Genomic DNA, 26,621 nt, shown 5'->3' on the forward strand with positions numbered 1-26,621 from the left:
TACCTTACAAAGTACAGTTACACTTATAATAACACTATCTAATAAATATACCTCACACAGTACAGTTACACTTATAATAACACTATCTAATAAATATACATTACACAGTACAGTTACACTTATAATAACACTATCTAATAAATATACATTACACAGTACAGTTACACTTATAATTACACTATCTAATAAATATACATTACACAGTACAGTTATACTTATAATAACACTATCTAATAATCATACCTTACACAGTACAGTTACACTTATAATAACACTATCTAATAAATATACCTTACACAGTACAGTTACACTTATAATAACACTATCTAATAAATATACATTATACAGTACAGTTACACTTATAATAACACTATCTAATAAATATATATTACACAGTACAGTTACACACATAATAACACTATCTAATAAATATAGCTTACACAGTACAGTTACACATATAATAACACTAATAAATATACATTACACAGTACAGTTACACTTATAATAACACTAATAAATATACATTACACAGTACATTTACACTTATAATAACACTATCTAATAAATATACCTTACACAGTACAGTTATACTTATAATAAAACTATCTAATAAATATACATTACACAGTTCAGTTACACTTATAATAATACTATCTAATAAATATACATTACACAGTACAGTTACATTTATAATAACATTATCTAATAAATATACCCTACACAGTACAGTTACACTTATAATAACACTATCAAATAAATATACCTTACACAGTACAGTTACACTTATAATAACACTATCTAATAAATATACCTTACACAGTACAGTTACACTTATAATAACACTATCTAATAAATATACACTGCACAGTTCAGTTACACTTATCATAACACTATCTGATAAATATACATTACACAGCGCAGTTACACTTATAATAACATGATCAAATAAATATACCTTATATACCCTCTACTAGGGTTGCCACCTCAGTCATGTTTTCCTGGATACTTATGAGTTACACATGCTGCAGGGTGTGCAGGGAGGAACATGTATTGTGTTTCTGGACAGCACTATTCATATTCCTCCCTGCACACCCTGCAGCATGTGTAACTTATAAGTGTTCTGTATTTTAAGGGACGGGTGGCAACCCTATCCTCTACCATGTGTGAGCATTATCTTCACTGTCGGCGGCATTCCGGATGATAGTGACGTCATCATACGGCATATGCAACTGACGATGACTCACAGCAGGTCCCAGTTACCATGGGAACCAGACACCGCTTATGTATTTATATATATATATATATATATTTACAGACATATATACACATGTAAACATATAAATTCATATATAGTCATAAGAGCATTGGAGCCCTTTGCCATTAAGTAGATAAAAACATGAAAAAGCAAATAAGCAAATGTATGCAAAATATATATATATATATATATATATATATATATATATATATATATATATATATATATATATATATGGCATTGTATTTGAATAGGCAGGATTTAATGGATATATGTTTCTAAATATGTCTGTGTGGGGTATATAAATATATACACTTTAGAGCCCTTTCCATTCAAATACATTAAAACATTAAAAATCACTCTTAATCAATTTTAATATTTTATGTTTTTTATGTGTATTTACTGTAAATATTTTACATTCCAATGTTCTTCACAGAGCAGAGAAATTAGTATATGTATATTGAGGCATGTAGGGATGAGATAAAGATAGACACCTGAGGTGCTTAGGTTTGAGGGAGGATAAAGACCTAGGCAACTGAGACGTAAGAGAGGTTTAATGGAGGCCTAGGTAACAGAGATTAGTGATCTTATATTGAGATTTATGGAGCTGAGACATGGGAAAAATGTATATAGAACTGATTTAGCTGAAATAAGAGAAGGCAGATTGAGGTCCAGGCAGCTGAGATATGAGGAAGGGTAGCTGGAGCATTCTGGGAAGCTAAGACATAAGAGATGGTTGATAGAGGCCTTAGGGAGCGGAGACATGAGGAAGGGTAGATGGAGCATTCTGGGAAGCTAAAACATAAGAGAGAGCTGATAGAGGCCTTAGGGAGCAGAGACATGAGGAAGGGTAGATGGAGCATTCTGGGAAGCTAAAACATAAGAGAGAGCTGATAGGGGCCTTAGGGAGCTGAGTCATGAGGAAGGGTAGCTGGAGCATTCTGGGAAGCTAAGACATAAGAGATGGTTGATAGAGGCCTTAGGAAGCTGAGACATGAGGAAGGGTAGATTAAGCGTTCTGGGAAGCTAAGACATCAGAGATGGTTGATAGAGGCCTTAGGGTGCTGAGAGATGAGGAAGGGTAGATGGAGCATTCTGGGAAGTTAAGACATAAGAGATGGTTGATAGAGGCTTTAGGGAACGGAGACATGAGGAAGGGTAGCTGGAGCATTCTGGGAAGCTAAAACATAAGAGAGAGCTGATAGAGGCCTTAGGGAGCTGAGTCATGAGGAAGGGTAGCTGGAGCATTCTGGGAAGCTAAGACATAAGAGATGGTTGATAGAGGCCTTAGGAAGCTGAGACATGAGGAAGGGTAGCTGGAGCATTCTGGGAAGCTTAGACATAAGAGAGAGCTGATAGAAGCCTTAAGGAGCTGACACATGAGGAAGGGTAGATTAAGCGTTCTGGGAAGCTAAGACATCAGAGATGGTTGATAGAGGCCTTAGGGTGCTGAGAGATGAGGAAGGGTAGATGGAGCATTCTGGGAAGTTAAGACATAAGAGATGGTTGATAGAGGCTTTAGGGAACGGAGACATGAGGAAGGGTAGCTGAAGCATTCTTGGAAGCTAAGACATAAGAGATGGCTGATAGAGGCCTTAGGGAGCTGAGACATGAGGAAGGGTAGATTAAGTGTTCTGGGAAGCTAAGACATAAGAGAGAGCTGATAAAGGCCTTAGGGAGCAGAGACATGAGGAAGGGTAGCTGGAGCATTCTGGGAAGCTAAGACATAAGAGAGAGCTGATAGGGGCCTTAGGTAGCTGAGACATGAGGAAGGGTAGCTGGAGCATTCTGGGAAGTTAAGACATAAGAGAAAGCTGTTAGAGGCCTTAGGGAGTTGAGACATGAGGAAGGGTAGCTGGAGCATTCTAGGAAGCTAAGCCATGAAAGTGAGGTTATAAAGGCCTTAGGGAGCTGAGACATGAGGGAGGGTAGCTGGAGCATTCTGGGAAGCTAAGACAAGAGATGGCTGAGAGAGGCCTTAGGGAGCTGAGACATGAGGAAGGGTAGCTGGAGCATTCTGGGAAACTAAGACATAAGAGATGGTTGATAGAGGCCTTAGGAAGCTGAGGCATGAGGAAGGGTAGATGGGGCATTCGGGGAAGCTAAGACATAAGAGAGAGCTGATAGAGGCCTTAGAGATCTGAGACATGAGGATGGGTAGATGGAGCATTCTGGGAAGTTAAGACATAAGAGGTGGTTGATAGAGGCCCCAGGGAGCTGAGAAATGAGGAAGGATAGCTGTAGCATTCTGGGAAGCTAAGACATAAGAGAGAGAGCTGATAGAGGCCTTAGGAAGGGTAGCTGGAGCATTCTGGGAAGCTAAGACATAAGAGAGAGCTGATAGAGGCCTTAGGCAGCTGAGACATGAGGAAGGGTAGCTGGAGCATTCTGGGAAATAAAGACATGAGAAATGGTTGATAGAGGCCTTAGGGAGCTGAGACATGAGGAAGGGTAGCTGGAGCATTCTGGGAAACTTAGACATAAGAGAGAGCTGATAGATGCATTAGGGAGCTGACACATGAGGAAGGAAAGATGGAGCATTCTGGGAAGCTAAGACATAAGAGATGGCTGATAAGGGCCTTAGGGAGCTGAGACATGAGGAATGGTAGTTGGAGCATTCTGGGAAGCTAAGACATAAGAGATGGTTGATAAAGGCCTTAGGGAGCTGAGACATGAGGAAGGGTAGATGGAACATTCTGGGAAGTTAAGACATAAGAGATGGTTGATAAAGGCCTTAGGGAGTTGAGACAGGAGGAAGGGTAGCTGGAGCATTCTGGGAAGCTAAGACATAAGAGATGCTTGATAGAGGCCATAGGGAGCTGAGACATGAGGAAGGGTAGATTAAGCGTTCTGGGAAGCTAAGACATCAGAGATGGTTGATAGAGGCTTTAGGGAACGGAGACATGAGGAAGGGTAGCTGAAGCATTCTGGGAAGCTAAGACATAAGAGAGAGCTGATAGAGGCCTTAGAGAGCTGAGACATGAGGAAGGGTAGATTAAGTGTTCTGGAAAGCTAAGACATAAGAGAGAGCTGATAGGGGCCTTAGGTAGCTGAGACATGAGCAAGGGTAGCTGGAGCATTCTGGGAAGTTAAGACATAAGAGAAAGCGGTTAGAGGCCTTAGGGAGCTAAGACATGAGGAAGGGTAGATTAAGTGTTCTGGAAAGCTAAGACATAAGAGAGAGCTGATAGGGGCCTTAGGTAGCTGAGACATGAGGAAGGGTAGCTGGAGCATTCTAGGAAGCTAAGCCATGAAAGTGAGGTTATAAAGGCCTTAGGGAGCTGAGACATGAGGGAGGGTAGCTGGAGCATTCTGGGAAGCTAAGACATAAGAGATGGCTGATAGAGGCCTTAGGGAGCTGAGACATGAGGAAGGGTAGTTGGAGCGTTCTGGGAAGCTAAGACATAAGAAATGGTTGATAAAGGCCTTAGGGAACTGAGACATGAGGAAGGGTAGCTGGAGCATTCTGGGAAGCTAAGACATAAGAGAGAGCTAATAGAGGCCTTAGGGAGCTGAGGCATGAGGAAGGGTAGCTGGAGCATTCTGGGAAGCTAATACATAAGAGAGAGCTAATAGAGGCCTTAGGGAGCTGAGGCATGAGGAAGGGTAGCTGGAGCATTCTGGGAAGCTAAGACATAAGAGAGAGCTAATAGAGGCCTTAGGGAGCTGAGGCATGAGGAAGGGTAGCTGGAGCATTCTGGGAAGCTATGACATAAGAGATATTTAATAGAGGCCTTAGGGAGCTGAGACATGAGGAAGGGTAGCTGGAGCATTCTGGGAAACTTAGACATAAGAGAGAGCTGATAGATGCATTAGGGAGCTGAGACATGAGGAAGGGTAGCTGGAGCATTCTGGGAAGCTAAGACATAAGAGATGGCTGATAGAGGCCTTAGGGAGCTGAGACATGAGGAAGGGTAGTTGGAGCGTTCTGGGAAGCTAAGACATAAGAAATGGTTGATAAAGGCCTTAGGGAGCTGAGACAAGAGGAAGGGTAGCTAGAGCATTCTAGGAAGCTAAGACATAAGAGATGATTGATAGAGGCCATAGGGAGCTGAGACATGAGGAAGGGTAGATTAAGCGTTCTGGGAAGCTAAGACATCAGAGATGGTTGATAGAGGCTTTAGGGAACGGAGACATGAGGAAGGGTAGCTGAAGCATTCTGGGAAGCTAAGACATAAGAGAGATTTGATAGAGGCCTTAGGGAGCTGAGACATGAGGAAGGGTAGATTAAGTGTTCTGGAAAGCTAAGACATAAGAGAGAGCTGATAGGGGCCTTAGGTAGCTGAGACATGAGCAAGGGTAGCTGGAGCATTCTGGGAAGTTAAGACATAAGAGAAAGCTGTTAGAGGCCTTAGGGAGCTGAGACATGAGGAAGGGTAGGTTAAGTGTTCTGGAAAGCTAAGACATAAGAGAGAGCTGATAGGGGCCTTAGGTAGCTGAGACATGAGGAAGGGTAGCTGGAGCATTCTAGGAAGCTAAGCCATGAAAGTGAGGTTATAAAGGCCTTAGGGAGCTGAGACATGAGGGAGGGTAGCTGGAGCATTCTGGGAAGCTAAGACATAAGAGATGGTTGATAAAGGCCTTAGGGAGCTGAGACATGAGGAAGGGTAGCTGGAGCATTCTGGGAAGCTAAGACATAAGAGATGGCTGATAGAGGCCTTAGGGAGCTGAGACATGAGGAAGGGTAGTTGGAGCATTCTGGGAAGCTAAGACATAAGAAATGGTTGATAAAGGCCTTAGGGAGCTGAGACAAGAGGAAGGGTAGCTGGAGCATTCTAGGAAGCTAAGACATAAGAGATGATTGATAGAGGCCTTAGGGATCTTAGACATGAGGAAGGGTAGCTGAAGCATTCTGGGAAGCTAAGACATAAGAGAGAGCTAATAGAGGCCTTAGGGAGCTGAGGCATGAGGAAGGGTAGCTGGAGCATTCTGGGAAGCTATGACATAAGAGATATTTAATAGAGGCCTTAGGGAGCTGAGACATGAGGAAGGGTAGCTGGAGCATTCTGGGAAGCTTAGACATAAGAGAGAGCTGATAGAAGCCTTAAGGAGCTGACACATGAGGAAGGGTAGATGGAGCGTTCTGGGAAGCTAAGTAATAAGAGATGGTTGATAGAGGCCTTAGGGAGCTGAGAGATGAGGAAGGGTAGATGGAGCATTCTGGGAAGCTAAGACATAAGAGATGGTTGATAGAGGCTTTAGGGAATGGAGACATGAGGAAGGGTAGCTGAAGCATTCTAGGAAGCTAAGACATAAGAGAATGCTGATAGAGGCCTTAGGGAGCTAAGACATGAGGAAGGGTAGCTGGAGCATTCTAGGAAGCTAAGACATAAGAGAAAGCTGGTAGAGGCCATAGGGAGCTGAGACATGAGAAAGGGTAGATGGAGCATTCTGGGAAGCTAAGACATAAGAGAGAGCTAATAGATGCCTAAAGGAGCTGACACATGAGGAAGGGTAGATGGAGCGTTCTGGGAAGCTAAGTAATAAGAGAGAGCTGATAGAGGCCTTAGGGAGCTGAGACATGAGGAAGGGTAGCTGGAGCATTCTGGGAAGCTAAGACATAAGAGAGAGCTGATAGAAGCCTTAGGGGGCTGAGACATGAGGAAGGGTAGCTGGAGCGTTCGGGGAGCTAAGACATAAGAGAGAGCTGATAGAGTCCTTAGGGAGCTGACACATGAGGAAGGTTAGATGGAGCATTCTGGGAAGTTAAGACATAAGATATGGTTGATAGACTCCTTTGGGAGCTGAGACATGAGGAAGGGTAGCTGGAGCATTCTGGGAAGCTAAGACATCAGAGAGAGCTGATAGAGGCCTTAGGGAGCTGAGACATGAGGATAGGGTAGCTGGAGCATTCTGGGAAGCTAAGACAAGAGATGGCTGGTACAGGCCTTAGGGAGCTGAGGAATGAAGAAGGGTAGATGGAGCATTCTGGGAAGCTAAGACAAAAGAGAGAGTTGATAGAGGCCTTAGGGAGCTGAGACATGAGGAAGGGTAGATGGAGCGTTCTGAGAAGCTAAGACATAAGAGAGAGCTTATAGAGGCCTTAGGGAGCTGAGACATGAGGAAAGATAGCTGGAGCATTCTGGGAAGCTAAGACAATATGTGCCTTGCAGTGGCCATAAGGGAACTAAGATATGAGGATGGGTGGATGGAGCATTCTGGGAAATAAATACATGAGAGATGGTTGATAGAGGCCTTAGGGAGCTGAGACATGAGGAAGGGTAGCTGGAGCTTTCTGGGAAATAAAGACATGAATGATGGTTGATAGAGGCCTTAGGGAGCTGAGACATGAGGAATGGTAGATGGAGCATTCTGAGAAGCTAAGACATAAGAGAGAGCTGATAGAGGCCCTAGGAATCTGAGACATGAGGAAGGGTAGCTGGAGCATTCTGGGAAGCTAAGTCATAAGAGAGAGCTGATAGAGGCCTTAGGGAGCTGAGACATGAGGAAAGGTAGCTGGGGCATTCTGGTAAGCTAAGACAAGAGATGGCTGGTAGAGGCCATAGGGAACTGAGACATGAGGAAAGATAGCTTGAGCATTCTGGGAAGCTAAGACAATATGTGCCTTGCAGTGGCCATAAGGGAACTAAGATATGAGGATGGGTGGATGGAGCATTCTGGGAAATAAATACACTAGAGATGGTTGATAGAGGCCTTAGGGAGCTGAGACATGAGGAAGGGTAGCTGGAGCGTTCTGGGAAATCAAGACATGAGAGATGGTTGATAGAGGCCTTAGGGAGCTGAGACATGAGGAAGGGTAGATGGAGCATTCTGAGAAGCTAAGACATAAGAGAGAGCTAATAGAGGCCCTAGGAATCTGAGACATGAGGAAGGGTAGCTGGAGCATTCTGGGAAGCTAAGACAAGAGGTGGCTTGTAGAGGCCATAGGGAACTGAGACATGAGGAAGGGTAGCTGGATCATTCTGGGAAGCTTAGACATAAGAGAGAGCTGATAGAAGCCTTAGGGAGATGACACATGAGTAAGGTTAGATGGAGCGTTCTGGGAAGCTAAGACATAAGAGATGGCTGATAGAGGCCTTAGGGGGCTAAGACATGTGGAATGGTAGATGGAGCATTTTGGGAAGCTAAGACATACGAAAGAGCTGATAGAGGCCTTAGGGAGTTGAGATATGAGGAAGGGTAGATGGAGCATTCTGAGACGCTAAGACATAAGAGAGAGAGCTTACAGAGGCTTTAGGAAGCTGATACATGAGGAAGGGTAGCTGGAGCATTCTGGGAAACTAAGACAAAAGAGAGCTGATAGAGGCCTTAGGGAGCTGAGACATGAGTAAGGGTAGCTGGAGCATTCTGGGAAGTTAAGACATAAGTGAAAACTGGTAGAGGCCATAGGGAGATGAAACATGAGGAAGGGTAGATGGAGCATTCTGGGAAGCTAAGACATAAGAGATGGCTGATAGAGGCCTTAGGGAGCTGAGACATGAGTAAGGGTAGCTGGAGCATTCTGGGAAGCTAAGACAAGAGGTGGCTTGTTGAGGCCATATGGAACTGAGACATGAGGATGGGTAGATGGAGCAATCTGGGCAGCTAAGACATAAGAGATGGCTGATAGAGGCCTTAGGGAGCTGAGACATGAGGAAGGGTAGCTGGAGCGTTCTGGGAAGCTAAGACATAAGAGAAAACTGGTAGAAGCCATAGGGAGATGAAACATGAGGAAGGGTAGATGGAGCATTCTGGGAAGCTAAGACAAGAGATGACTGGTAGAGGCTATAGGGGGCTGAGACATGAGGAAGGGTAGCTGGATCATTCTGGGAAGCTAAGACATAAGAGAGATATGATAGAGGCCATAGGGAGCTGAGACATGAGGAAGGGTAGCTGGATCATTCTGGGAAGCTAAAACATAAGAGAGAGAGATGATAGAGTTCATAGGGAGCTGAGACATAAGGAAGGGTAGATGGAGCATTCTGGGAAGCTAAGACATAAGTGTCAGGTTCTGTGCCGGTCAGATTCAGTGTGCAGTGAATCTCAACTGCAGACCTAATGTTTTGAGTAGCGATAAGGAATTTAGCTTGGCTCCTGCTATTTTGTTACAGGAGTGAGGTTGCAAGTCCCTGTGACAGTAGATAATAAGAGAGAAGTGGTAGAGCAAGGTATCTGCAAAACTGCCTAAGGAGTGTCTTATCCAAACTAGCAGGAAGGAAACTAGTTGAATTTTAGTCCAGAGGCTAAATGCCTTATTTGGCAGTAACAGGGTAGTAAAAGTCTTACTCAATGAGCGGGTAGTAATCAGGTACAAGGCTGTGCCAAACAGAGGAGTAACAATCAGGTCCGTTGTGCAGTGAAGGGAGAAGTGCTTGAAGCTGCAGCGGTAGCATCTCTGGAGGGTGTGTGCGTCCTGCCCAATCAGGAAGCTGGATTCCCTGACAGGCTCGGTGCACGCTGTGTGCTCGTGAGGCAGACAGCCAGGAACAGAGGGAGAAAGTAAGCGGCTGGAAGCAAACAGGCTGATAGTGAATCCCCCAGTAAGTCGGAAGCACAGCTATTAGTGAGCGGTTTCTCTTAAGGTAGTAGCACTTGTGGCAGCAGTGAAGTCCGGGACTTGTAATGGTAACTTGAGATATCCCACAGGTAGTTATAAGTCTTTAAGTACCACTTTGTGATGATAGGGGTTATGCTTCTAAAGCAGCTTAACCAATGCTAGGAATATAATCCTGGTGTTTGATAACTTTAGTTTTGCCGACGTTAGGAGTCTCTGCTTCAAGGCAGCTTGGTCAGTAACTCAAACGAATTAATTGGCCGGTGGAAGGGGGAGAAGTAGCCTTATATAAGGTTTGCTTAAAGGGACATACTCACTGACAGGTACCTGACAGATCCCCTCGTCAAAGGTGCTGCACCGCAGTACCAGCATCTGGTTTATCCGGATGATCCCTGTGGAATCGGGAGATGAGGCGAGTGGCGTTAACATTAGCAATAGGCTCCCAGGAATCCTCATCTGCGGAATAACCTTTCCATCTGATTAAGTACTGCAACTTACCACAATGTATTCTGGAGTTAAGTATGGATGAGATCTCATAGACACTTTCATCAACAACCACAGGAGGGGTTGGTTGTACAGATGTCTGTTGCCTGGTAGAGAGATAGGGTTTCAAAAGAGAGACATGGAACGTGGCATGTACAGGAAACTCTGGAGGGAGAGCCAATGTGACAGCATTTTTGTTTATTATTTTAGTTATCTCGTAGGGTCCTATATATAGTTGGGAGAACTTCCTTGATGGAGTCTTCAGTTTTAAGTGTTTTGTTGAGAGCCAAACCTTATCCCCTATTCGGTAAGTAGGGGGTTTACGTCTTTTTGAATCGTAGTACTGTTTATGTTTTTGTTGAGCCAGTTTGATATTCTCCTTGAGGAATTCTATGATGTCCGATAAAGTTCTGGAAGTCTCATCTACATGTGGAGATGCGGTATTGAGATGTGGATAAAGATGGAATGTTGGATGGTATCCATAGTTGGCGTAAAACGGAGAGCACTTTATGGTAGAGTTTAAGGTATTATTATATGCAAACTCTGCCATAGGAATGTTATTTTCCCAATCATCCTGTTGGTGGGAGCAGTAACACCGTATGTACTGCTCTATCCATTGATTAATTCTCTCTGTTTGTCCGTTTGTCTGCGGATGGAAGGCAGTGCTGTATCGATGGTCGATCTTTAAAACGGAGCACAGGTGTCTCCAACACCTGGAAGTGAATTGTGAGCCCCTGTCAGAAACTATAACAGAAGGCAAGCCATGGTGACGTACAACATGTTTTAGGAGGAGGGCTGCGGTTTCTGTAGCTGTGGGTAGTTTGTGGTGAGGGATAAAGTGGGCCATCTTAGTGAGGAAATCCACTACTACCATAATGGTGTTAGAGTGGTTAGACACTGGTAGCTCCACTATGAAATCCATACCCAATGTGTGCCAAAGCCTCTCGGGTATTGGAAGTGGTTGGAGGTTGCCGAAAGGTTTGGACCTATCAGACTTGGAGACCGCACAAACCTGACAAGATTTGATATATGTATCCACAGTTCGCTGAAGATTTGGCCACCAGAAGTTCCTTGTGATAAGTTCGCTAGTTTTGCGAATGCTGGAGTGGCCTGCAAGGGGAGAGTCGTGGTGTTCTTGGAGTATCTCCTGCCTTAATGTGGGTGGTACATATATCTTGCCATGCACATGGTTGATACCTCTGGAATCGAGGTGCTGTAGGTCCTTAGAGAGGGTGGTGTCAGCTTGTTGGTGAGAACGCAGTGTGGAGGAAGCAAGTCTTGAAGAACCCAAAAAATGTTGGGGATTTAGGATACTTGAGGGCTGTGTAGAAAAACTTGGACGCTGTAAGTGTTTAGAAAGTGAATCTGCCTTCCCATTTTTGCTACCAGGTCGGTAAGTGATCAGGAAATTGAATCTGGTAAAAAACAGACTCCAACGAGCTTGTCGGGCCGAGAGTGTTTTACAGGTCTGAAGGTATTCCAAGTTCCTATGGTCAGTGTAGATGAGAATCGGAAGGATGGTCCCTTCTAAGAGGTGTCTCCAATGTTCCAGAGCTGACTTAATGACCAGAAGTTCCTTCTCTCCGATAGCATAGTTTTGTTCGGCAGGCGTCATCAGCCTAGAGTAGAAGGCTACTCGGTGTATGGGTTCTGTGGGAGACGTGCGCTGTGATAGAATTGCCCCTAGGGCATACTCAGATGCGTCAACCTCCAGAATGAACTGGAGTCTTGTGTCCGGGAAACGAAGAATGGGAGCAGTGGTGAAACTACTTTTGAGGGAACGAAAGGCTTTCTCGGAATCTGGATTCCAGAGGAAGTGGTTTTGAGAGCCAGTAAGGGTACTGAGGGGCTTTGCAATTTTGGAAAATCCTTTGATGAACTTCCGATAGAAATTAGCGAAACCGAGGAACCGTTGGACATCCTTTTTACAGCGGGGTGTAGGCCAGTTGAGGATGGCTTCAATTTTGTCATTTTCCATTTTAACACCAGACGAGGAAATGTTGTAACCTAGGAAGGTAATTTCATTAGAATGGAATGAACACTTTTCCAACTTAGCATATAATTGATGGGTCCTAAGTCTGCCCAAAACCCACCGAACATGTTTTTTATGTTCTTCCATGGAATTAGAGTAAATGAGGATGTCGTCTAAATATATAACGACGCATACGTCCAATAAATCCCTGAAGATATCGTTGATAATGTATTGGAACGTAGCAGGGGCGTTGCAAAGCCCGAACGGCATTACCAAATACTCATAAAGTCTGTATCTTGTGCGGAAAGCGGTGAGCCACTCATCCCCTTCCCTTATCCTGATTAGGTTGTACGCCCCTCTGAGGTCTAGCTTGGTGTAAACAGTTGCCTTACTGAGGCGTTCCACTAGCTCGGAGATCAAGGGAAGGGGGTACCTGTTCTTCTTGGTCCTCCTATTCAACTCCCGGTAGTCGATTATAGGGCGTAAGGAATTGTCTTTATTCTTCACAAAAAAAATCCTGGCTCCTGCCGGGGAAGTGGAGGGACGAATGAAACCCTTCTTCAGATTTTCATCCAGGTAACCCTTTAAGTGATCCAGTTCAGGCTGCGAGAGCGGGTATATGTGTCCATAGGGTATGTTTGACCCAGGTTCTCAAAGACATCCTGGAAATCTTGGTATTCAGGAGGTATTGGTGGTGTTGATATATGTAGTATATTCTGTTGGGGGTAGCAGGTATTACTGCAGTATGCAGAATCCAAATTCACTTGCAAAGACTGCCAACAGATTGAGGGCTGATGTTGTTGTAGCCATGAAAGTCCCAATACTAAAGGGAATAAAGGGGAAGGAATAACATCAAAGCATAAGATCTCAGTATGCCCCTTACCTATCGTGACCTTAAGAGGAACGGTGTAGTGTGTAATAGGACCAGAGCTTACCATGGTACCATCAATGACACGTATAGAGACGGGTACTGCTTTCACACACAATGGAATTTTATTTTTATTTACAAGAGATAGGTCAATGAAATTTGCATATGCTCCAGAATCAATGATTGCTTCCACTTGAAGGGCCTGGAGGTCCCACTGCAAGGATAAAGGGAGAGTACAGTAAGCAACATCAATGACCTTGTTCGTCAAACAATTTCTAGTGACTGTTAACTTACTTCTTTTCTGACGTTGAAGCAAGGGACAATTCTTTACTGGATGAGTAGGAGATGCACAATACATACAGAGATCATTCTGCTGTCGGCAGTGTCTCTCTTCTAGTGTGAGTGGGCCTTTAGTAAAGCCAAGCTCCATGGGAACAGTAGTTTCTTTTGCTCCATGGGATGTTGAAGAGGTTCTTAATGTTCCATCTGACTGTTGGCGTTCAGAGCGTCTCTCTCTGATCCTACGATCAATCTGTATGAAGAGGTTCATGATACCTTCCAAGGTATTGGGCAATTCAGTACGTGCTAACTCGTCCTTCAGGATATCAGATAGTCCCAAACGATACTGATTACGTAGAGCAACCTCACTCCATTCAGAGTCTTTGATATAAAGTTTGAATTCTGAGAGGTATTCCTCTACTGGACGTCTGCCTTGTCTGAGAGCACGCATCTTAGCTTCTGTGGTGAGCTGTTTTTGGGTATCTTCATAGAGCAAGCTCATTTGTGTGAAGAAATCAGTCAAAGAAGTAAGGGTCGGATCATTATTTTCAAATAGATTGTCAGCCCAAATCCTAGCTTCACCAGACAAGAAGGAGATTACTGTCATAACCTTTAGTCTCTCAGTTTGGTATGTCCTTGGGCGCATCTGGAAAAGGAGATAACATGCGTTCCTGAATTGCCTGAAATTCTTCCTGTCACCTGAGAATCTTTCAGGTAGGCAGACCTGAGGTTCTGGTGTGTTATCCCTTAAAGCTGCCCTCAAGTTGTCATTTTGTAATTGGAGCTCTCTGAATGCCTGTGATAATTGATCCACACGTTGTGTGAGATTATAGACCACGTTGGGGAGGTCTGCTGGATCCATTATTAATAGGCCAATTAATATGTCAGGTTCTGTGCCGGTCAGATTCAGTGTGCAGTGAATCTCAACTGCAGACCTAATGTTTTGAGTAGCGATAAGGAATTTAGCTTGGCTCCTGCTATTTTGTTACAGGAGTGAGGTTGCAAGTCCCTGTGGCAGTAGATAATAAGAGAGAAGTGGTAGAGCAAGGTATCTGCAAAACTTCCTAAGGAGCGTCTTATCCAAACTAGCAGGAAGGAAACTAGTTGAATTTTAGTCCAGAGGCTAAACGCCTTATTTGGCAGTAACAGGGTAGTAAAAGTCTTACTCAATGAGCGGGTAGTAATAAGGTACAAGACTGTGCCAAACAGAGGAGTAACAATCAGGTCCGTTGTGCAGTGAAGGGAGAAGTGCTTGAAGCTGCAGCTGTAGCGTCTCTGGAGGGTGTGTGCGTCCTGCCCAATCAGGAAGCTGGATTCCCTGACAGGCTCGGTGCACGCTGTGTGCTCGTGAGGCAGACAGCCAGGAACAGAGGGAGAAAGTAAGCGGCTGGAAGCAAACAGGCTGATAGTGAATCCCCCAGTAAGTCGGAAGCACAGCTATTAGTGAGCGGTTTCTCTTAAGGTAGTAGCACTTGTGGCGGCAGTGAAGTCCAGGACTTGTAATGGTAACTTGAGATATCCCACAGGTAGTTATAAGTCTTTAAGTACCACTTTGTGATGATAGGGGTTATGCTTCTAAAGCAGCTTAACCAATGCTAGGAATATAATCCTGGTGTTTGATAACTTTAGTTTTGCCGACGTTAGGAGTCTCTGCTTCAAGGCAGCTTGGTCAGTAACTCAAACAAATTAATTGGCAGGTGGAAGGGGGAGGAGTAGCCTTATATAAGGTTTGCTTAAAGGGACATACTCACTGACAGGTACCTGACAATAAGAGAGAGCTTATAGAAGCCTTAGGGAGCTGACACATGAGGAAGGTTAGATGGAGTGTTCTGGGAATCTGAGTTATAAGAGATGGCTGATAGAGGTCTTAGGGGGCTGAGACATGTGGAAAGGTAAATGGATCATTTTGGGAAGCCAAGACATAAGAGAGAGCTGATAGAGGCCTTATGGACCTGAGGCCTAAGGAAGGGTAAATGGAGCGTTTTAAGACGCTAGGACATGAGAGTCTGAGAGCTTACAGAGGCCTTAGGAAGCTGAGACATGAGGAAGGGTAGTTGGACCATTCTGGGAAGCTAAGACATAAGAGAGAGCTGATAGAGGCCTTAGGGAGCTGAGACATGAGTAAGGGTAGCTGGAGCATTCTGGGAAGCTAAGACATAAGAGAAAGCTGATAGAGGCCTTAGGGAGCTGAGACATAAGGAAGGGTTGCTGGAGCTTTCTAGGAAGCTAAGACATAAGAGAAAGCTGGTAGAGGCCATAGGGAGCTGAGACATGAGAAAGGGTAGATGGAGCATTCTGGAAAGGTAAGACATAAGAGAGAGCTGATAGATGCCTTAAGGAGCTGACACATGAGGAAGGGTAAATGGAGCGTTTTGGGATGCTAAGTCATAAGACAGAGCTGATAGAGGCCTTAGGGAGCTGAGACATGAGGAAGGGTAGCTGGAGCATTCTGGGAGCTAAGACATAAGAGAGAGCTGATAGAGGCCTTAAGGAGCTGAGACATAAGTAAGGGTAGCTGGAGCATTCTGGGAAGCTAAGACATAAGAGAAAGCTGATAGAAGCCTTAGGGAGCTGAGACATGAGAAAGGGTTGCTGGAGCATTCTGGGAAGCTAAGACATAAGAGAGGGCTGATAGAGGCCTTAGAGAGCTGAGACATGAGAAAGAGTAGATGGAGCATTTTGGGAAGCTAAGACATAAGAGAGAGTTGATAGATGCCTTAGGGAGCTGACACATGAGAAAGGGTAGATGGAGCGTTCTGGGAAGCTAAGACATAAGAGAGGGCTGATAGAGGCCTTAGAGAGCTGAGACATGAGGAAGGGTAGATGGAGCGTTCTGGGAAGCTAAGACATAAGAGAGGGCTGATAGAGGTCTTAGAGAGCTGAGACATGAGGAAGGGTAGCTGGAGCATTCTGGGAAGCTAAGACATAAGAGAGAGATGATAGAGGCCATAGGGAGCTGAGACACGAGGAAAGGTAGATGGAGCATTCTGGGAAGCTAAGACAACAGATGGCTGGTAGAGTCCACAGTGGGCTGAGACATGAGGAAGGGTAGCTGGATCATTCTGGGAAGCTAAAACATAAGAGAGAGATGATAGAGGCCATAGGGAGCTGAGACATGAGAAAGGGTAGATGGAACATTCTGGGAAGCTAAGACATAAGAGAGAGCTGATAGATGCCTTAGGGAGCTGACATGTGAGGAAGGGTAGATGGAGCGCTCTGGGATGCTAAGACATAAGAGAGGGCTGATGGAGGCCTTAGAGAGCTGAGACATGAGGAAGGGTAGCTGGGGCATTCTGGGAAGCTAAGACATAAGAGATGGCTGATAGAGGCCTTAGGGGGCTGACACATAGGGAAGGGCAGATGGAGCATTCTGGGAAGTTAAGACATAAGATATGGTTGATAGACACATTTGGGAGCTGAGACATATGGAAGGGTAGATGGAGCATTCTGGGAAGCTAAGACAACAGATGGCTGGTAGAGTCCACAGTGGGCTGAGACATGAGGAAGGGTAGCTGGATCATTCTGGGAAGCTAAAACATAAGAGAGAGATGATAGAGGCCATAGGGAGCTGAGACATGAGAAAGGTTAGATGGAGCGTTCTGGGATGCTAAGACATAAGAGAGGGTTGATGGAGGCCTTAGAGAGCTGAGACATGACGAAGGGTAGCTGGGGCATTCTGGGAAGCTAAGACATAAGAGATGGCTGATAGAGGTCTTAGGGGGCTGACACATAAGGAAGGGTAGATGGAGCATTCTGGGAAGTTAAGACATAAGATATGGTTGATAGACACATTTGGGAGCTGAGACATAAGGAACGGTAGATGGAGCATTCTGGGAAGCTAAGACATAAGAGAGAGCTGATAGAGGCCATAGGGAGCTGAGACATGAGGAAGGGTAGATGGAACATTCTGGGAAGCTAAGACATAAGAGAGAGATGATAGAGGCCATAGGGAGCTGAGACATGAGGAAGGGTAGATGGAACATTCTGGGAAGCTAAGACATAAGAGAGAGCTGATAGAAGCCTTAGGGAGCTGACACATGAGGATGGTTAGATGGAGCATTCTGGGATGCTAATACATAAGAGAGGGCTGATAGAGGCCTTACAGAGCTGACACATGAGGAAGGGTAGCTGGGGCATTCTGGGAAGCTAAGACATAAGAGATGGCTGATAGAGGCCTTAGGGGGCTGAGGCATGAGAAATCGTAGCTGGAGCATTCTGGGAAGCTAAGACATAAGAGAGGGCTGATAGAGGCCTTAGAGAGATGACACATGAGGAAGGGTAGCTGGGGCATTCTGGAAAGCTAAGACATAAGAGATGGCTGATATAGGCCTTAGGGGGCTGACACATAAGGAAGGGTAGATGGAGCATTCTGGGAAGTTAAGACATAAGAGAGAGCTGATAGAGGCCTTAGGGAGCTGAGACATGAGGAAGGGTAGCTGGAGCATTCTGGGAAGCTAAGACATCAGAGAGAGCTGATAGAGGCCTTAGGGAGCTGAGACATGAGGAAGGGTAGCTGGAGCATTCTAGGAAGCTAAGACATCAGAGAGAGCTGATAGAGGCCTTAGGGATCTGAGATATGAGGATTGGTAGCTGCAGTATTCTGGGAAGCTAAGACAAAAGAGATGGCTGATAGAGGCGTTAGGGAGCTGAGACATGAGGATAGGGTAGCTGGGGCATTCTGGGAAGCTAAGACAAGAGATGGCTGGTACAGGCCTTAGGGAGCTGAGGAATGAGGAAGGGTTGATGGAGCATTCTGGGAAGCTAAGACAAAAGAGAGAGTTGATAGAGGCCTTAGGGAGCTGAGACATGAGGAAAGGTAGATGGAGCGTTCTGAGAAGCAAAGACATAAGAGAGAGCTGATAGAGGCGCTAGGAAGCTGAGACATGAGGAAGGGTAGCTGGAGCATTCTGGGAAGCTAAGGCATAAGAGAGAGCTGATAGAGGCCTTAGGGAGCTGAGACATGAGGAAAGATAGCTGGAGCATTCTGGAAAACTAAGACTAGATGTGGCTTGTAGTGGCCATAAGGGAACTAAGACATGAGGATGGGTAGATGGAGCATTCTGGGAAATAAATACATGAGAGATGGTTGATAGAGGCCTTAGGGAGCTGAGACATGAGGAAGGGTAGCTGGAGCATTCTGGGAAATAAAGACATGAGAGATGTTTGATAGAGGCCTTAGGGAGCTGAGACATGAGGAAGGGTAGCTAGAACATTCTGGGAAGCTAAGACATAAGAGAGAGCTGATAGAGGCCTTAGGGAGCTGAGACATGAGGAAGGGTAGATGGAGCGTTCTGAGAAGCTAAGACATAAGAGAGAGCTGATAGAAGCATTAGGGAGCTGACACATGAGGAAGGAAAGATGGAACGTTCTGGGAAGCTAAGACATAAGAGATGGCTGATAAGGGCCTTAGGGAGCTGAGACATGAGGAATGGTAGTTGGAGCGTTCTGGGAAGCTAAGACATAAGAGATGGTTGACAGAGGCCTTAGGAAACTGAGACATGAGGAAGGGTAGCTGGAGCATAATCGGAAGCTAAGACATAAGAGATGGTTGATAGAGTTCTTAGGGAGCTGAGACATGAGGAAGGGTAGCTGGAGCATTCTGGGAAGCTTAGACATAAGAGATGTCTGATAGAGGCCTTAGGGAGCTGAGACATGAGGAAGGGTAGCTGGAGCATTCTGGGAAGCTAAGACATAAGAGATGGTTAATAGAGGCCTTAGGGAACTGAGACATGAGGATGGGTAGATGGAGCATTCTGAGCAGCTAAAACAAGAAATGGCTGGTAGAGGCCACAAGGGGCTGAGACATGAGGAAGGGTAGCTGGGTCATTCTGGGAAGCTAAGACATAAGAGAGAGCTGATAGAAGCCTTACTGAGCTGACACATGAGGAAGGTTAGATGGAGCGTTCTGGGAAGCTAAGACATAAGAGATGGCTGTCAGAGGCCTTAGGGGGCTGAGAGATGTGGAAGGGTAGATGGAGTATTTTAAAAAAGCTAAGACATAAGAGAGAGCTGATAGAGGCCTTATTGAGCTGACACATGAGGAAGGATAGATGGAGCGTTCTGGGAAGCTAAGACATAAGAGATGGCTGATAGAGGCCTTAGGGACCTGAGACATGAGGAAGGGTAGCTGGTGCATTCTGGGAAGCTAAGACATAAGAGAGAGCTGATAGAGGCCTTAGGGATCTGAGACTTGAGGAAGGGTAGCTGGAGCTTTCTGGGAAGCTAAGACATAAGAGAGAGCTGATAGAGGCCTTAGGGGGCTGAGACATGAGGAAGGTTAGATGGAGCATTATGGGAAGCTAAGACAAGAGATGGCTGGTAGTGGCCATAGGGAGCTGAGATATGAGGAAGGGTAGATAGAGTATTCTTGGAAGCTAAGACATAAGAGAGAGCTGATAGAAACATGAGGAAAGGTAGCTGGTGCATTCTGGTAAGCTACGACAAGAGATAGCTGGTAAAGGCCATAGGGAGCTGAGACATGAGGAAGGGTAGATGGAGCGTTCTGGGAAGCTAAGACATAAGAGATGGTTGATAAAGGCCTTAGGGAGCTGAGACATGAGGAAGGGTAGCTAGAACATTCTGGGAAGCTAAGACATAAGAGAGAGCTGATAGAAGCCTTAGGGAGCTGACACACGAGGAAGGGTAGTTGGAGCATTCTGGGAAGCTAAGAAAAGAGATGTCTGGTAGAGGCCATAGGTAGCTGAGATTGAGGAATTGTAGATAGAGTATACTGGGAAGCTAAGACATAAGAGAGAGCTGATAGAGGCCTTAGGGAGCTGAGACAACGGATCTGTAAATTCTTAGATAATACTGTACAATGTGTGTTTATATCTAAATTACAACTGAAAATGTTGGAATTTCATATCATTTCTAGTCTGTAAGCATTTTTTCACTCTTCAAGAAAGAAGTAATCCTATCTTTAATAACATATCTGTTTACTCCACAAAAATATTGCCTCAGGAAAATAAACCAATACCTGAAAGACCGTCAAGACAAAGGCGATCAACTACTATTAATATCGGAACAGTGACAGCAGTAGATCATCCTATGGAAAGTAATCTTTCTGACGCTTCAGAAGGAGGAACAAAAAAGTCAGAACGTCTGGTAGCTGAAACATCAGCAGTGACGACTCAGGTAAGTACTGCTTATCTTTATCTCTGTGATGTCTCTGCTAATAAGGATCTCAGAAAAGAAGAGGTTTTGTTGAGTTATTCGGGAGTTAATTAAGATTAATAAAGCAATATGATAATATTTGTAACTGATTTTACAAAGTTCATCGTGTTAAATGTTTAATAGATACAGGGCAATGTCTGTCTGTCTCTATATTACATCTAAGATTGATAACATATGTGTTTACATCCAAAAAGTTGCCTCTGATACCAACAAGACGAAAGAGGGTACATACCGCTGATACGGTGGGAGTGACAGAAGAAAATCAAAGCCATCCTTCTCAGCCTTTGCAAGATTCCCATGAAGATGTTGTTGAATCTACCTGTTGTATGGAGAGAAATCTTACTGACTCCTCAGAAGGAGGAACAATAAAGTCAGAACTACTGGTATCCGAAACTGCAATGTACACCCAGGTAAAAGCTGCAAAGTTATACTTAATCTAGGCGCTTTCAAAAGTGAGATTTTATAGTTTACATAGAACATGTATTTATAAACAACTTTCCAATTGTGACTTTACTATCACTTACATAGATAAATCCATTTTAAGGTATGCGCAACTGGGTAAAAATGATGGAGAGAACTAAGTGTGGTTAGGTATCTTTCAGTAATTAGTTCTTAGGACACATTTCATTCAAGACTGTACATGATGTTGCTAACATATAAACTCTAACAAAATTTAAAAAAGTTATAAATGAAGATTAAACTCCCATAAATAGCCACATTCTGGGCTAGATTACTAGTTAGTTTGTGTACCCGCTCCCATAAATAGCCACATTCTGGGCTAGATTACTAGTTAGTTTGTGTACCCGCTCCCATAAATAGCCACATTCTGGGCTAGATTACTAGTTAGTTTGTGTACCCGCTCCCATAAATAGCCACATTCTGGGCTAGATTACTAGTTAGTTTGTGTACCCGCTCCCATAAATAGCCACATTCTGGGCTAGATTACTAGTTAGTTTGTGTACCCGCTCCCATAAATAGCCACATTCTGGGCTAGATTACTAGTTAGTTTGTGTACCCGCTCCCATAAATAGCCACATTCTGGGCTAGATTACTAGTTAGTTTGTGTACCCGCTCCCATAAATAGCCACATTCTGGGCTAGATTACTAGTTAGTTTGTGTACCCGCTCCCATAAATAGCCACATTCTGGGCTAGATTACTAGTTAGTTTGTGTACCCGCTCCCATAAATAGCCACATTCTGGGCTAGTTTACTAGTTAGTTTGTGTACCCGCTCCCATAAATAGCCACATTCTGGGCTAGATTACTAGTTAGTTTGTGTACCCGCTCGTGTGTTATCTCCGCTAGTAGTATGCTTTTTGCGTGCATTAGGTAGCACGTATAACCAGTTAAAAGTAAAAAGTTTTCGCTCAAACACTAACCCCACACAAGCCATTTGCAGTCCTTTTTTTAACATCTGAGATCTCATATCTTTGAGCCATATAACTTTTTTATGCAATATTCTTTTTTAAATAATTTGTATCATACAGTGTTATTATGAGTGTAACTGTAGTTTGTAATGTACTTATAATGTGTTTTATGACGCTTGTAGTTGAACATAACAGCTGACCAGAGCTCTGAAGTTGTGCTATCCTGACGCACGTTAAATAAAATTGCGTTCAAGCGAACACGTTTACTTTCAAACTGTGATATAAGTGCTACTTCCGACGTAAGCAAACAGCCGCGATAAACCCCTTATTGCTCACATGCAACAGTTAGTGTGCCAGTCGAAATCTAGCCCTTTGTCTTGTTTTTATCAGTGCACTTCTGTACATTTAAAATACTTGATTTTTATTTTACATTTGTATGTTTTTACTGTTGTTACAGATCCCATATCCCAGAACAGACGAATCAACCATAGAAATGCCTTGCTTAGGGCGCCCGTTTTCCCTTGGGATGTTGTATGACTGCCGGGAGGAGAAACTTATCCCAGGTAAATCCCTGACTTAAAACTATGAAACAATGTTTTGCTAAATAAGCATTCTGTATTTGTAGTTTAACCATTGTAAGCCCCTATTTAACAAAAGTCTGGCGGACCTGATCTGACAGTGCGGATCAGGTCCACCAGACCTCGCTGAATGCAGAGAGTAATACGCTCTCCTTATTCAGCATTGCACCAGCAACTCACAAGAGCTGCTAGTGCTACACCGCCCCCTGCAGACTCACGGCCAATGGGCCCCCAGCAGGGAGGTGTCAATCAACCCGATCGTACTCGATCAGGTTGAATTGTTGCGATGTCTGTCCGCCTGCTCAGAGCAGACGAACAGGGTTATGGAGCAGCGGTCTTTTGACCGCTGCTTCATAACTGCTGTTTCTGGCGAGTCTGAAGACTCGCCAAAAACAGGGGCCCTCCAGCTCCATATGGAGCTTGATAGATGGGCCCCCAAACGCAAAAAGCACACTCATCTGAACATTCTGTATATGTAGTTTTACCATTGTAAGATACTATACACTAAAAGCATAGTTATCTGCATATTCTGTATATGAAGGTTACCCGTTGTAAGATACTATAAGCTAAAAGCAGAGTCATCTGAATATTCTGTATATGTAGTTTACCCACTGTAAGATACTATACACTAAAAGCAGTCATCTAAATATTCTGTATATGTAGTTTACCTATTGTAAGATACTATACACTAAAAGCAGTCACCTGAATATTCTGTATATGTAGTTTACCCATTGTAAGATACTATACGATAAAAGCAGTCATCTGAATATTCTGTATATGTAGATTACCCATTGTAAGATACTATACGCTAAATGCAGAGTCATCTGAATATTCTGTATATGTAGTTTACCTATTGTAATATACTATACGCTAAAAGCAGAGTCATCTGAATATTCTGTATAAGTAGTTTACCCATTGTTAGTTACTATACGCTAAATGCAGAGTCATCTGAATATTCTGTATATGTAGATTACCCATTGTAAGATACTAAACGCTAAAAGCAGAGCCATCTGAATATTCTGTATATGTAGTTTACCCATTGTAAGATACTATACGCTAAATGCAGAGTCATCTGAATATTCTGTATAAGTAGTTTACCCATTGTAAGATACTATACGCTAAATGCAGAGTCATCTGAATATTCTGTATGTGTAGTTTACCCATTGTAAGATACTAAACGCTAAAAGCAGAGTTATCTGAATATTCTGTATATGTAGTTTAAGCATTGTAAGACACTATACGCTAAAAGCAGAGTTATCTGAATATTCTGTATATGTAGTTTACCCATTGTAAGATACTATACGCTAAAAGCAGAGTCATCTGATTATTCTGTATATGTAGTTTAACCATCGTAAGATACTATACACTAAAATAGTCATCTGAATATTCTGTATATGTAGTTTACCTATTGTAATAAACTATACACTAAAAGCAGAGTCATCTGAATATTCTGTATATGTAGTTTACCTATTGTAATATACTATACGCTAAAAGCAGAGTCATCTGAATATTCTGTATTTGTAGTTTACCTATTGTAACATACTATACGGTAAAAGCAGAGTCATCTGAATATTCTGTATATGTAGTTTACCTATTGTATATACTATACGCTAAAAGCAGAGTTATCTGGATATTCTGTATATGTAGTTTAACCATTGTAATCTACTGCAATATCCCTATGCTTGATCTGTGCTTATTCAAGTAGTAAAATGATGTAAATGTAGATACTCCTATTTAAAAGCCCTCAATGGGATGTGAGAGTGTTAGATAAATAGGATTAGCAGTTAGTAAGCAAGGAATATTAATTATACCTCTTGAAAAACAAATGAGTTTTACAGGGATATTTATATCAGTGAAATCCCTGGTAAACTATTCCTTTAAATATGGAAGTAAAGGTATGTAATTCCCTATACACTCAGACGTTTTTCCTTAACCCTTTTGTTTCTGTAGGAAGTCTCTAGTTACAGGGTTAGAATTGAGTGCTGCTAAACATATGAATTACCCAAGCCGTTTGTTATACAAGTGATCAACAATATCCTAATGACAGCGTGAAAAGCTTAAAGGGAGACTGAACCCAAAATTTTTCTTTCATGATTAAGATTGAGCATGAAATTTTAAGCAACTTTCTAATTTACTCCTATTATCAAATTTTCTTCATTCTCTTGGTATCTTTATTTGAAATGCAAGAATGTAAGTTTAGATGCCGACCCATTTTTGGTGAACAACCTGGGTTGTCCTTGCTGATTGGTGAATAAATTCATCCACCAATAAAAAAGTGCTGTCCAGAGTACTAAAACCAAAAAAAAGCTTAGATGCCTTCTTTTTCAAATAATGATAGCAAGAGAACGAAGAAAAATTGATAATAGGAGTAAATTAGAAAGTTGCTTAAAATTGCATGCTCTTTCTGAATTACAAAAGAAAAAAATTGGGTTCAGTGTCCCTTTAAGCTTTAAAGTTGTGATACTTGTGGTAGTGTTATGAACAGGCTTATCCTCAGATGCAGGCTGACTCCGGAGGAGTAGGAGAGATTGAGGCTTGGCAGAGATCCGTTCTAATACCGGGTTTGACTGTAATGGTGGACCGACCTTTCACTCTGAGTTGCGGCGTCTTGGGAGTTTGGTCGCACCCACTGCCGGGTCAGTGACGTCACGGTCCGATTTCAGTGAGACTGAATGCAGGGAAGCTGCAGATTATTGTGCGTGGAGGCTGTCTCAGGTTTGTGAGAGTTGAGGGATATGAGGCTAACTGCTGGAAGCGGTTTTTCTCTGTTTAACAGATTTGGTCCCAGTTTGTTTTAGAAACTCGCTTAGTAGGATAGGAAATTCCTCATGTGAGAGGGAAAGCAGTTATAATTAGCTTAGGAGTAAGGTATCCTCTAGATAGCTAGAAAGCAGGAAAGAATCACCATACTGTTTGCAATAATCAAGCAATTTGTTAAGTGAAAAGCACCTCCTTAAGTAGGTAGTAGCCTAGGAATGGAGGAACATCTCTTAAAGGGACAGTGGACATGACATATACTATACGCTAAAAGCAGCGTCATCTGAACATTCTGTATAAGTAGTTTACCCATTGTAAGATACTATAAACTAAAAGCAGAGTCATCTGAACATTCTGTATAAGTAGTTTACCCATTGTAAGATATTATACACTAAAAGCAGAGTCATCTGAATATTCTGTGTATGTAGTTTACCCATTGTAAGATACTATAAACTAAAAGCAGAGTCATCTGAACATTCTGTATAAGTAGTTTACCCATTGTAAGATACTATAAACTAAAAGCAGAGTCATCTGAACATTCTGTATAAGTAGTTTACCCATTGTAAGATATTATACACTAAAAGCAGAGTCATCTGAATATTCTGTATATGTAGTTTACTCATTGTAAGATACTATACACTAAAAGCAGAGTCATCTGAACATTCTGTATAAGTAGTTTACCCATTGTAAGATACTATAAACTAAAAGCAGAGTCATCTGAACATTCTGTATAAGTAGTTTACCCATTGTAAGATATTATACACTAAAAGCAGAGTCATCTGAATATTCTGTGTATGTAGTTTACCCATTGTAAGATACTATACACTAAAAGCAGAGTCATCTGGATATTCTGTATATGTAGTTTACCCACTGTAAGATACTATATTCTAAAAGCAGAGTCATCTGAATATTCTGTACAGGTAGTTTACCTATTGTAAGATACTATATGCTAAAAGCAGAGTCATCTGAACATTCTGTATAAGTAGTTTACCCATTGTAAGATACTATACGGTAAAAGCAGAGTCATCTGAATATTCTGTATAAGTAGTTTACTCATTGTACGATACTATACACTAAAAGCAGAGTCATCTGAATATTCTGTGTATGTAGTTTACCTATTGTAAGATACTATACGCTAAAAGCAGAGTCATCTGAACATTCTGTATAAGTAGTTTACCCATTGTAAGATACTATACGGTAAAAGCAGATTCATATGAATATTCTGTATAAGTAGTTTACCCATTGTAAGATACTATACACTAAAAGCAGAGTCATCTGAATATTCTGTGTATGTAGTTTACCAATTGTAACATACTATACGGTAAAAGCAGAGTCATCTGAATATTCTGTGTATGTAGTTTACCAATTGTAACATACTATACGGTAAAAGCAGAGT

At 43.0% G+C, this 26,621-nt stretch overlaps 1 protein-coding gene across 1 annotated transcript in view; it reads left to right on the forward strand.

The window, feature by feature from the left end:
* The window catches only part of LOC128659695 (uncharacterized), a 304,258-nt gene that overhangs the window by 163,545 nt on the left and 114,092 nt on the right, over window positions 1-26,621 (forward strand). The window contains exons 4-6 of the mRNA XM_053713266.1: window positions 20,312-20,485; window positions 20,719-20,934; window positions 22,348-22,453. Coding sequence (XP_053569241.1) covers window positions 20,312-20,485; window positions 20,719-20,934; window positions 22,348-22,453 — 496 coding nt within the window. The remainder of the gene's footprint in view (window positions 1-20,311; window positions 20,486-20,718; window positions 20,935-22,347; window positions 22,454-26,621) is intronic.

This window comes from Bombina bombina, chromosome 5 (genome assembly GCF_027579735.1).
Source record: "Bombina bombina isolate aBomBom1 chromosome 5, aBomBom1.pri, whole genome shotgun sequence".
NCBI classification, from domain to species: domain Eukaryota; kingdom Metazoa; phylum Chordata; class Amphibia; order Anura; family Bombinatoridae; genus Bombina; species Bombina bombina.